Source organism: Ursus americanus, chromosome 20 (assembly GCF_024610735.1).
Source record: "Ursus americanus isolate L20-20 chromosome 20, mUrsAme1.1.p, whole genome shotgun sequence".
Lineage (NCBI taxonomy): Eukaryota > Metazoa > Chordata > Mammalia > Carnivora > Ursidae > Ursus > Ursus americanus.
In genome coordinates this window covers 13,319,731-13,333,213 of record NC_142146.1, presented here as the reverse complement: position 1 = coordinate 13,333,213, position 13,483 = coordinate 13,319,731, and the positions used below count along the sequence as shown (strand labels likewise).

Sequence of the window (13,483 nt, the reverse complement as noted above, 5' to 3'; positions counted from 1 at the left end):
AGACGAACGTCCCCTGAGCAAGAGGACGTTCTGCTAGGAGACAGCCTACAGACTTGAACTGCCAACACCACCTCTTCCCTTGGTCTCCAGTCTGCCAGCCATTCTTCTAGATCTTGGATTGGGCAGCCTCCACAATCACATGAACCAGTTCCTCAAACTGATCTCTCTCTCTCACTCTGTGTACCTAGAGCTGACCTTTGAACAACACAGGGGTCAGGGGTGCTGCCCCCTCCCTGCACAGCAGAAAATCCATGTATAACTTTTGACTTCCCCGAACTTAACTACTAATAAACTACTGTTGACCAGAAGCCTTACCAATAACAGTCAATTAGCACATATTTTCTATGTTTTATATATTATATACCGTATTTTTACAACAAAGTAAACTAGAGAAAAAATGTTATGAAAAACATACAATATTACACCGTATTTATTGAAAAAACATCCGGATATAAGCGGGCCCGAGCAGTTCAAACCCACGTTGTTCACTGTATATATACATACATACATCTACACCCCGCCCCCACTCCCCCAGTGGTTCCGCTTCTCTGGAGAATCCTGACGAGTACGCCATAGCAGCTCTCACAGCAACCTCTGGGAGGAGGCCAGTCTGTGACTTAGCTGGCAGCAGTTAGGTTCTCCACCTCTTGGCATCTGTGTGCTTCCCATCCATGCCCTACAAGGATGGTTAATCTCACTCCGGAGTTCCCACTTGAGTCCACCTCACATCCAGTGGCCACACGGCAGGATAAGGCCGACAGCTTGTCTGATCAGCTCTGGTCAGGATGGCGGAGTCACATGGCACAAAACTCAAGAAGCTGGTCAACATGAACCACTCAAACCATCGCCCCTCTTTTTTGAAACTGGCAAGACGACAGCACTCAGGGATTCCATCAAACACTCGTCTGACCATTTCTGTGAGGCGTTCTGTAGATGTGATTAAAACCCATGAGCAGTTGACTTTCAGTCAGAAAGATGACCTACATAAATCTGGGTGTGCCTCATTCAGCTGAAAGGTCTGAAGAGCAGAGCTGAGGCTTGATCCTCACTTCAGACAGTGGCTGAGGGTTCCTATCTGCCCTGCCATCTTGAACCTGCCTGGATAGGCCCCATAGTTGCCCGTGAGCCAATTCCTTGCAATCAGTCTCTTAATACGGATCTCCTACTGGTGCTATTTCTCTAGCTGAACACTGGCTGCTACACCTCTCTGTCTTAACCTCCTTATGCCTCGGTTTCCCATCTGTAAAACAGAGACAACAATGGCATCTACTTCACAGGGTTGACTTGGGATAACACAGTACCGGGCACAGAGTAAGGGCCCCATAAGTATGAAATATTATTGTCCACGTAACTGTCACTATTGCTAATGAATCCATGCCTTTTGGGAAGGAGTTTATACATTAGTGGGGAGATTAAGAAAAATAATTCTAATAAAGATATTTGTTAAAAACACAGGTAGACAAGGGCGCCTGGGTGGCACAGCGGTTAAGCGCCTGCCTTCGGCTCAGGGCGTGATCCCGGCGTTACGGGATCGAGCCCCACATCAGGCTCCTCTGCTATGAGCCTGCTTCTTCCTCTCCCACTCCCCCTGCTTGTGTTCCCTCTCTCGCTGGCTGTCTCTATCTCTGTCAAATAAATAAATAAAATCTTAAAAAAAAAAAAAACACAGGTAGACAAAAAGTCCACCAAGGATTAAGGAAAGAACTACCCAAGCATGTCTTGGGCATAGTGGAAGGCAGCCTCCACAAGTACGTAATACAGTTGGGCCAAGTTCTATATCGCTTCTGCTCTGGGACCGTGAGTCCCCTAAAAATGTGCTATAGGGCAAGAAACTCCCTCTTTAGCAAAAGCCTTTAACCAAATCAGTGGAGGGGTGTTTCCCAATGGCCAGGATTCCCTTCATAGAAAATCATTCACTTACTCAAGTTTTTATTGAGCACCCCCTATGTGCTAGGTGCTGTCCTAAGGGCTAAGGAATAAAGAGGTTAAAAAAAAAACCCACCTCTATATGGCAGGACAGAAGCATTAGATAATAAGTTAATGCCTAATTTCCAAATGTAACAAGGTAATAAAAAAGCCTGACAAGAGAATCATGTGAGAGCCCCACATTGGGTGGACCCTATTTTACAGATGGGAAACCGAGGCAGTAAGGAGGTTAGGACAAAGAGAGGTGTAGCAGCCAGGGTTCAACCAGAGAAAGAGAAACAGGAGATACGTATTAAGAGATTTATTGCAAGGAACTGGCTCATGTGCAAAAAAAAAAAAAAAAAAGAGAGAGAGAATCAACTGAAAGAAAAGAGGGATTTGCATTACAACCAACTAGGCCAGAATCTAGCTTTCAACAAAGCGAATGTTCATGGTGAGGAAGCAAAAATTATGAACGCTCCTAGCTTTCTGGAAGACCAGGCAATTAGGTCTTTTGTGGTTAATTCTGCCTTCAGCCTTCCCCATCTTCGACATTCCAGCGAGTCGTGCCCTGAGCCGGCGGGGACACCAGAACATCCTTCTCCCAGAGCAGCAGGTTGGGAGACAAGCTGAAGGTTGACTGGGGACCCTATCTCATCATTTTGCTTGTGTTGTTTTTCACCTGAAATGCTATTACTGCTGAAATCCAAAGACTTAAAACAGAGGATCTCCAAGGCATTCCACGGCCCCCCAAATGTTCGTTTCAAATGCCATGGACACAGGGGCTGATGGGAGACTGCCACGGTGGTCGTAAATCCTCCCTACTCCAAGTCAACTTGCTTCATCATCATCATCATCAATAAATGCCTACATTTAGGCAATAATTCAATTCAACAATCAATAATTCCTACATCTTACCTTCTAAAGTAAATCTGCACTCATAAAACATCGTGTTTATATAGTAGGGACCTATAGTATTTCTCTTCCATCAATACTCTACTGCTTTTAAAACATCTGGAAACAACTGCTATCCGCTAACGCCACATTACGATTTTTGAAAGCTCAGTCTGCAGCGGGCCTATTTGGAAAGATGGCAAATTGCTACTAAAAATGCATGTACGGGTTACTTGTCATCATTTATCCAAACAAGTGCACAGAAGAATTAATTCAGGACTTTCCTTTTTTCCAAACAATCGTTCTGCTCACACAAAGGATAAATGCACTTTATCCCCTAAATGCGGTTTCCCTGGTGATGGGATTGCTCACATTGCCGCCAGGACTGACCCCTACCTTAAAATTGATCAGCTAATAACATTTGTTAGGGAGATATTTGACAGTCGCTGCTTCCATAGCAAAGGCTGTACATGAATCAAGCTTTCTAACCAGGTATTCATGACATCCATGTGCGCCAGGATCAAAGCAAACCGTCCTGAAGGGAGAGAACACCGAGCCAACATCATTTATAAAGATGGCACCTTCATTAAAGGGCCTTCCCTTGTATGTGTATTAAATAAATATGCAATTACATGAAGAAACATATATTCACACAGCAGGAACCACATAAACACACATCTGCATAGATCACACTCCGAAAGGTTTATTTAAAACTATATCAAATGACACAGCCTCGATACAGTTTACCTACCCGACGTAAACCAGTGCAACCCACACAGCTCTCTCTTCAAAAGGATATGTGCCTGGAAGCAAGCTAAGAACAGTGTAAGGGAAAGATAATTCCTACACGTCAATAAATTACCACTGAAAGCTTAATTAAAACTAAATTTATGCCTCACACATGCCCATTACAATTCAACAGCATGAATGACCTTTTCCCTCATCAAGCTACAGAATCCAGACACGGTCTCCCAGTTGAATTAATGGGTTGGGGGTTTTTTTTAGGTCACAAATGAAAACATTACTTGGTCAAAGACACAAGAACCGGGGCTTTACCAAGTTTATTCAGTTTCTCAAATATTTGCTACGTCCAAGCCTATGACCATAGTTGCATTCAGAGAAATTTTTTAGTAGGTACTCTTTTTAAAGAGTTGTCCACTCTAATCCAAGGAAGAAAACAGTTAAAATAAGAGTCGTGTACTCCACACACAGTCTCACACATACACACACAAATCCGTGCACGTACACAAGCATATACGGGCTTTCATGCTTGCAGACACACTGATCATTTCCTTGGAGGTCACTTTTGGGAAACAGTAATGAATTAGGAAAAGAAGAAACATCTTGACTTCCTTACTTTGTGTTCTTCTACTCAATGCATGGCTGTGTGCAGGTGTATACATGCACGCACACACTACTACGAACATGTATTTTTCAGAAAGCACCTAGCAAACGAGAATTTTAAAAATCACATTGTACTCGTACCAATTGAACTCGCGCCCATTTACATAAACATAAGCCATGTTAAAACCCATTATAATGTCCCTAAAAGAATAAAAGTTAACGCAAATAATTTTAGTCATCGTATGCTTAAACAGCGGAGGGCTCAAATTGATTTTTAACAATATTTTAGAACCTATGTATAAAACAATTCCAGGGGCACATTCAGAGGCTCGCACCATCATCGCTTTCCCCTTAGCCACCCAGACAGGAATACCCCCACCCAGTGCTCTCATTGTCAGAGGAAACCGTGGGACTACCTGACTCAGCCCTTGACTGGTCACCATCCACTGTGTATGGGTACCTAAGAATGCCTCCACATTCTGTTTCTAAACCATTCTAACTGCTAGAAAATAGGTCCTCAAATCAGTTTGTCCAACCAACATGCCCAGCAGTTGTGCTAGGGCTAGAAGCAGCAAAGATGAATAGGACATGACTTTTAGCATAAAAATCCAGTCTGTGGGTGCGTGGGTGGCTCAGTGTGTTAAGTGTCCGACCTCAGCTCAGATCGTGATCTCAGGGTCCTGGGATCGAGCCCCACTGTTGGGCTCCGCACTCAGTGGGGAGTCCGCTTGTCCCTCTTGTCCCTCCCCCCTCCCTGCTTGTGTTCGCACACATGATCTCGCTCTTTCTCTCTCAAATAAATAACTAAAAAATCTTAAAAAAAAAAAATCCAGCCTGACACATAGCCGGTGCTCAGTACCTGGAGAATAGTGGAGGAGGGACGGAGTGAGCAAGCCCACAGCGAGGGCAGTGCTATCTAAGAAACACACCACAAGCCACAAATGGGAGGCACGTAATTTTAAATTTTCTAGTAGGCACACTTCAAAGGATAAAAAAAGGATCAGGTAAAATGAGTTCTAATATATTTAATTTCACCTAACCTAGAAAATATTTTCACGTCCACATACAAGGAGTATTAAAACATTATTAATGAAACATTTTACCTTTTTCGCACTCCTTTGAAATCTAGCGTGCACTTTACATTCATGGTATGTCTCAGTTCAGAACTAGCACGTTTCAAGAGCTCGTTAGCCCCGTGTTAGTGGTGGCTCCCCTAGAGAAGAACGCAAACGACAGAGTATTTCCATCACGGCAGAAAGTTCTACTTGGGCGACATACCTCCCAACAGAGGGAGGCAGTAAGTATGCAGTGGGGAGGAGCAGACACGCTGAGGGCAGGACACAGAGATGGACAGACTATGGAAGGCTTCCTTTGCCATGCTGAAGAGTACAACCTTTAGTCTATGGACAGACAGCAAGCAGTAAGAGGGTGATAGGATATTTAAAAAAAAAAAAAAAAGTCAGTGGTGATCAATGGTTTAAAAAACACAGATTCATAGGCTAGAATCAATCCATGATGAATACTCTTCCAATTCAAGATAAAATATTAGTAACAGGAAAAATTCAGTCTGTTTTTCATAAAACTAAATTTATTTAGTGCAATGAGTCGCTCTTTATTCAGAGATGATATCCCTTGGAGCTGGAGGGAGAGGGGAGCATTAAATGTGCTTTTCGAGATGGTAGTAACCACGGACTGTCAACTATGCTTTAAAAATGCCCTTACTGGTCAAATTTTAATAGTCACAACATCACGCTGCTCCCAATATTCTACTTCTAAATTGTAGTTTGCAAGTACAGCCCAAAAGCCTGGAACCACCAGCTTTAAACAATTTCTGGACTTTATAAAGAGGGACATAGGGTCCAATGTGCACATATTCTGTATCCTGATTTTCTTATTTCCCACACAAGTCCATGTAGTCATAATGCTTACAGCTGACTTTTTGTTTTTCTTTTTTTTTTTTTTTTTGAGTAGGCTCCACACCCAACGTGGGGCTTGAACTCACGACCGAGATCAAGAGTCACATGCTCTACGGACTGAGCCAGCCAGGTGCCCCTCTTACACATGACTTTTATCTTAAGCTGCTACACAGAAATTCAATATCTGGTGTGAACTATCGTTTGTCTTGTCATTTCCATGATGTTTTGTGTTGAATCTATCACTTTATTAATATGAATAGCTTTACCTAAATTAACTTTTTTCCTCCAACCCCAATTCCACAGACTAGTTCCTCAGAATATGGTTCTCAACAGGGAATTGATGGGTCAATGGCCATGAACAACTTTGTTTTGTGTTTAATTCTTATTACAGATCACCAGGCTGTGGCAAAAAGACAATATGCAGCACCACCAGGATTTCTCGACACCCTAACCTATAACGGGCCAGAATTATTTCTGATAATTTGATAGACAAAGTAGTCCCAATTTTCATTTCTTGAATTGCTAACAAGGATATGCCTGTTGTTTCAAATTCCCTATATTCGTCTCTCCTAACCACTTCTAAGGGAGGACTCTGGGTACTACCTTTGAGATCTCAATCCTTCATATTTTGGATGATAACCATTTAATCTTTAAAACTGTCCCATTATCTTCACCCATGCTATGGAATTTCATTTAATATTTATTCTATTGCCTCTGGCCGGGCTATTTTTCTTTCTTTTTTTTTCCCCCTTCAGATATTCAGACACATCTGTCTTGGGTATGACGATTTTCTTCATTGCTTCAGTGGTCCTAAGTTTATCTTCCTTATACAGCTGGGTTAAAAATGCTATTCCATTTTCCTCCAGTTATTTTATAGATAAATACAGTGGAATCCAAAGCCAAGGCCTTTATACTCTGAAATTAATATACTTTTAAAACTGCAGGACTTTCTGGTATGAGTGAAATTTTCTCAGATTGTTCCCAAGGTGGACCTGTCCACAACATAAAATGACAGGGGTCATCAAACAGCTACCCTTCTCCTATCAGGAGACAAGCTGGATGGGATATCTGAGAATCAGAACTTTTAACTGTTCCCTCAAAGGTGTTTAGCACCCCCAGTGTTGATACTTGCATCTCAACAAGCTTGCTTAAAATTAGATTTCAGCAAGAAAGATTATCAGTAGATGAAAGCAACAGCCTGAAGAAATAAACGATTGCCCAGGAGTACAAAAATCAAATCACTATATAGCCATGGAGGCATCTCACCTATTTTTCATATAATGAAATTTCATGGGGAATTTCAATAATTGCCCCTCCTGGGTGGAAAATGCAGAGAAAACAATAAGATAAATAAAAAGGAGCATATATGTCATTGTTGACAATGTTTAGATCATACTATGTTAAGTTTTACTTATCTATACATGTAACATATAGAAAAAAAAACAAAGTCAATTCGCTGAAAGTTTAAGAAATGGTTATCTGAAAGGAGGCAGGATCATGGGTAATTCTGATTTTCTTCTTTAGACTTCTCGTGCAATATGTACTTGCATTATATACTTTACATAATTATTTTTATACGCATATGCTTCAAGAACATACTTTTATTCTTTGAAAAACCTCTTCTTAAAAATGGAGGAAGAAAAGATTTGGGCATTAAATTGTATCATGTGCTCCTGAAAATTAAGCTAAGTCACCTCAACTTTTATTTAGGCCACAGACCATTCAATGCAAGCACCCCCACTTTTTTTTCCATATACTCCAGGCTTCCTAGCATCACTTGTAAGTCTATCAGAAATTCGTGATAGTAGAAGAGAATTCTCAAAATACCATGAACTTCCAACCTGGCTTTTTTTTTCCTTTTTTTTTAAGGTTGTCATCTCTAACATACTTGCAAAAATATCTGCAGTGAGGTTTACGTAAAAGTGATTATGATGGTGTTGTGGTCAAGTTTTCTTTCTTTTTTTTAAGTTCTTATTTGTTAGATAAATATTAAAGCATTTACTGGCAATGATAAAATGATAGAATATTTATGATTTCCTTGAAATACTGCAGGAAAAAAAAAGTGGTAGAGGGAAAACAGATGAAGAACAACAGAAAGTTGGAATTGCTGACGCTGGGCGATGGGTAACATCATTCTGTTCTACTTTGAGTACAAAGTGTTTCTCTAATACAGTTTTTTTAAGATGCCATGAAGACTAAAAAATATATACAAGTGGATGACCATTCCTCATATCACCCAGTGTATCAAAAGTTAAGCTCAGAGCCAAACACCATTAAAAAAAAAAAAAAAAAAATCAGGGGCGCCTGGGTGGCGCAGTCGTTAAGCGTCTGCCTTTGGCTCAGGGCGTGATCCCGGCGTTCTGGGATCGAGTCCCACATCAGGCTCCTCCACTGGAAGCCTGCTTCTTCCTCTCCCACTCCCCCTGCTTGTGTTCCCTCTCTCACTGGCTGTCTCCCTCTCTCTGTCAAATAAATAAATAAAATCTTAAGAAAAAAAAATCAGGGTGACTATATCAAAGGCAGCATTTGACTCTGTATCTTCTCTTTATTAGGCAAGACAGAGTACAGGCATGTGTAAATCTATCAGGAAAAATAGGTCTTTCACATGCATCTACAGATTTGATTCAGAAGATGTTAGATTTTCGGTCCTGGACCAGAATCAGACCAAGACAGCAGGCGGACACAGCACTACTTGGCTCGTGACATTTAGAAAATAAAACAAGATACGTGCTGACTTGAGCAACAAGACCCTATGCTAGGTGGTCCATTGAGCTGCTCACCACAAATCAGGGCCCCGCTGCTCCCCTCAGAGGATGGGCTGGTCCCCCTGCAAGCCAGCTGCAGGGCCAAAAGCAGCCTCAACACAAGTTAGGCACCCCAGACCACCACCATTTATTCCATATAGTCCATTTCCAGGAACAGTTGCTAAGGATGATATGAACACTAAGGAAGTGGGATCCCCAAACTGATGACTTCCCAGTGGGTCAAAAGTAAAAACAAAGCATAGTCCTGCATAGGTTCATAAGGCACTCACAGCTGAAAGGCTTTCAAGGGCACAATCACAAGTGAGCCTCAGATCTCCCTTGAGAAGAGGAGAAGGCCTGGGTTATTTCCATTCTACAGATGCAGAAACTCAGGTTCAAAGCTTTGAAAGACTTGCTTCCAAATAACAGAGTCTTCTGACTCGAAGGACAGTGCTCCTTCGCTACCCAGCACTCTGCTGAGAGTGGCCTGTGATGGGAAGACCAAGGGAGCCACCTTGTGAGTGAGGCAAGGCAGAGAAAAGGTCTTACACGTCCTGAGGTTCAAAACCACCTCAATCATTTCCTGGCTACCCATGACCGGGTACTGTCTATTCTTTGCCATGAACATGGAGACTTTGCTGACTCTATTTCTACTTGTACCATGTGTCTGTGGGCTGGCTTTCCCTGCTTGCTAAGCTCTCACGGGTCTCCTAAACACCTCACTTCACCCTAGACACAAAAACAAATTATATTTTCTATAACCAGGAGGCAACACCATCATGGCTCTGTGGCTGCGAGGCTGGCTGCTGGTCGTCTCTCTTCGCAATCAAGGTGGCACAAGGGAAGGGAAGTCGGCGGCGCAGTGGCAGCGGCCCTCAGTGCCCAGGGACCACTCAACCTAGTAGGAGAGCAAAGCCTACCTCTCTGACTTCGTGAAGCTGGCCGGGATACTGACTCTTGGCTCTTCGGGCAGCTGCAGGCGACTTGTGATGCGTGATTGTGACAACACCGGGGGCCCCCGCGCCGAGGTGTCTCTGGCTACAGGGAGACGCAGGATTGGGCGTTCCATGGGGGAGCAAAGTGAGACTGCGGCTTCGGGAACTTGGAGTCGTCTAGAATAAGCAACAGGTGTCAAAACTCAGCAACTGACCTGCAGAACACAGCTAAGGGTTGGCTTCCATTTACGCGGGACCTCTTCACTTAATCCTTCCCCTTCGTCTACTTCGAGGGATGAAGGAAGGGGGAGGCACAGCAACACTACACGCCCAAATCCCACACTCACTTAAGAGACACAATGTCCATTAACTATGCTTCTGGTCTCATCTACGACCATGCCTCCTGCCCTATTCTACTGGCCACGAGAGGCCACTGAGTCCCCCCAAATGCCACAGACTCTTACAGATCTGTGCCTTTGCATACATTAGCTCTTCTGCCTGGAATGTTCTTCCCCTCACGACTGGCAAACTTCAGCTGAACCTTAAGCCTCAGTGCAGTTTCCTGCTGTGTGATCATGTCCGCCTGCCTCAGCCTCCCTGCAGCTCCCATTCTACTGCAGTGAGATTATCTTCGTCGTCCAGCTACCTTCTGAAGAGATTTTTCCAAACGCATCTGTATATCCCCAAGCCCTGGCACATCATGATTGCCTAATTTATCAGGTCCTTCTTTATAAATGCTGGCTGCATGACTGAAAGTCCTAAGTTATCCACCAACTAACCCCCATTTGTTACTGTAGTGCTCTTATTTCATCCTAGAAGAATACAGATGCCCAGGAACAATTGGGTATAGGATAAAGATGGCATTTCAACCTAGTGGAGATTAATTTTTTTCAATAACTGGTATTGGGATGACTGGACAGCCATCTGGAAAACAAAGCTGGATTCATCTCCCAGATCACAGACCTCAAATGGATGGAAAACATTAAGGGGGTAAAAAAAGCACAAGCAAACATGTAACCTTGGGGTAGGGAAGGCCTAATACCTCAAAACCCAAAAGCCGTAAAAGAAAAGCTCAACAAATTTGATTATCTAAAAATTAAAAACTCCTGCACAGGAAGCAACTTTTTAAAACCCACTCCACAGGGGCGTGCAGCTGGCTCAGCTGGAGGAGTGTGTGACTGTTGATCTCAGGGACATGGGTTCAAGCCCCATGCTGGCTGTAGAGATTATTTAAAAAAAACAAAAACAGAAACAAAACAAACAAACAAACAAAAACCCCAAAACAAACCACTTCTACCACCAGTAAAGCCAAAGAATAAACTAGGAAAAATATTTTCAACTTGTTTCAAAGCCTCATCATGCCTGAGATGTCGGCATTCATATTGATTACGGATATAATTCTGTATACCTTACCATGACTCTGAAAACTGTAGTTCTGGTGTCATGGAAATGTACATTATTTATAATTAGGAATGGAAATCCTAGGGATTGATAGGAACAGCAAACTATTAAAATGGGGCAAGACAGGAACATGCCGTTCACAAAAACACATGAAGTTCTTAAAACATATGAAAACACGTTCAACTGTATTCATTAAATGTAAATTCAAGCCACATTTATTTATTTTTTTTTAAAGATTTTATTTATTTATTCATTCGACAGAGATAGAGACAGCCAGCGAGAGAGGGAACACAAGCAGGGGGAGTGGGAGAGGAAGAAGCAGGCTCATAGCGGAAGAGCCTGATGTGGGGCTTGATCCCAGAACGCCGGGATCACGCCCTGAGCCAAAGGCAGATGCTCAACCGCTGTGCCACCCAGGCGCCCCTCAAGCCACATTTAGATACCATCTTTGGCCTATCAGATTGGCAAAATGCCAAAAGTTTGCATACACAATCTGTTGACAGGATCACAGAGGATCAGGTTTGTGGCAGTGTAAGGTGACAACCCCCCTCCCCCAAGAAGGGCAGTCTGGCAGTGCATGTCGCAGTTACAAAGGCACTTTCCTATGACCCACGATGTCCTGCTTGGGAACGTATCCTCCAATACACCTGCTCGCAGGGAAAATGGCACAGGTACCACCACGAGCCACGAAGAAGGATGTTTAATGGCAGAGGACAGGAAACAACCCAAAGGTCCATCAGTATGGGACAGGCTCAGTAAATAAAGTACACCCACGTAATCTAACACTACTAAGCTGTGAAAGGATAATGAGAAAGGGCTCCATGAATTGGTCTGAAAAAAAAAATTCTACTAGAGAAGTGAAAAAAAGCAAGGTGCAGGACTCTCACATAATATACAAAGTTCTGCATTAAAACATGAAAAATGAGTATTTTTATTGTTATTCACTTAATATTATTTATTTTTTTAAGATTTGTTTATTTATTTGAGAGAAAGAGAGCATGAGCAGGGAGGAGAGGGAGAAGCAGACTCCCCACTGAGCAGGGAGCCCGACACGGGACTGATCCCAAGACCCTGAGATCATGACCTGAGCCAAAGACAGACGGCTAACCGACTGAGCCACCCAGGCATCCCTAAAATTTTGTTTAGACCAGACAAATGCCCCAGAAGAAGACCCACAAAACTAAAAAAAAGTGGCTACTTATTTGTGGAGAAGCAGAGAATAAGAGAAGAGGAGCAGAGAGGAAGGGAGATTTTTTTTTTTTTGCCCGATGGTTTTTTATGTTATTTCCTTTGAACCATGTGAACATGTAACTTATCCAAAATTTGTTCAATTATACATAAAATTTACATTCTAAATGTTCCTATCCTTCACTTCGGCTTGAGAGAAGGCAGTTACAGGGTATGTTGACTGAGGCCAGCTTCCGAATGTCAGTGATCAAATATTTGCTGAACACCTACCGCGGGCCGAGGAGAATATCTACCGCGTGGATATTCAAGGAGAAACAGGAGATGTACAAGACACGCTTTCATCATAGATGCTTGTAGTATTGCTGGGAATAGAAGATACACACAGACAGAAGCACACACACTCACACACACACACACACACACACACACACACACACACACACACTAAGAAAGTGCAGAGCAACGTGTTACTTTGGCAATACAGCCAGAAAACGCCAAAGAAGTGAGGAACAGCAAGATCCACTAGAGCTGACCTCATCCCTGGAGGCTGCTCTGAGAGTGAGGGACTTGAAGCCTGAGCAGGACTGGCTGAGACACAGAGACAGGCAGCCAGCCTGTCAAATCAACCCAGACAGTCAGCACCTCCAAAGCGGTCTTAGCCTCAGGCCTCGGGTTAACAGTCAACAGCTCTAAAAGCTGTTAAATGTTAATGATCTGTAATTTTCAAGCCACGGAAGGGTTGGGAGTGGGGTGTGAGGTAGGATCGAAGTCAGAACTTTCTATTGCCCTGACACATCGGAGGAGCTTGGGAAAGTTCTTTGGATTGAACTTAGAGGATTTAATTTAGAGGAAGACAAAGCTGGAAAGCAGTGTGTTGCTTTTAAATAACCTTATATACAGGCAGTTGGAGAATTTTTCGTCTAAGAATTGCATATACTTTGATCACAATGAAATATAACAGGCATCTACTTTCTGCTTTAATGTTTTCACTTGGAGTGTGAAAGATGAAAGAAGCTATTTCTTTAATCCTTTAATGACAGTAAATTTGCCTAAGCATTAAGGGTCGACTGAAAAACATTCTGATTGTTTGGGAGGCTTATTCCAACCCAAGAAAAAGCAGCTTTTTCACTGGGCTTTTAAGACACACAGCCAAGGC

General features: G+C 42.8%; 1 protein-coding gene across 4 annotated transcripts in view; it reads right to left on the bottom strand.

Moving 5' to 3' along the window:
• Nucleotides 1-13,483, bottom strand: part of OSBPL10 (oxysterol binding protein like 10) — a 291,431-nt gene that overhangs the window by 133,227 nt on the left and 144,721 nt on the right. For 2 of the 4 annotated variants that reach the window (XM_087870136.1, XM_087870138.1), the window contains exon 4: nt 9,724-9,915. The exons of the other annotated variants lie outside the window; for them this stretch is intronic. In XM_087870136.1, coding sequence (XP_087726262.1) covers nt 9,724-9,915 — 192 coding nt within the window. The remainder of the gene's footprint in view (nt 1-9,723; nt 9,916-13,483) is intronic. 4 annotated transcript variants of the gene reach the window in all.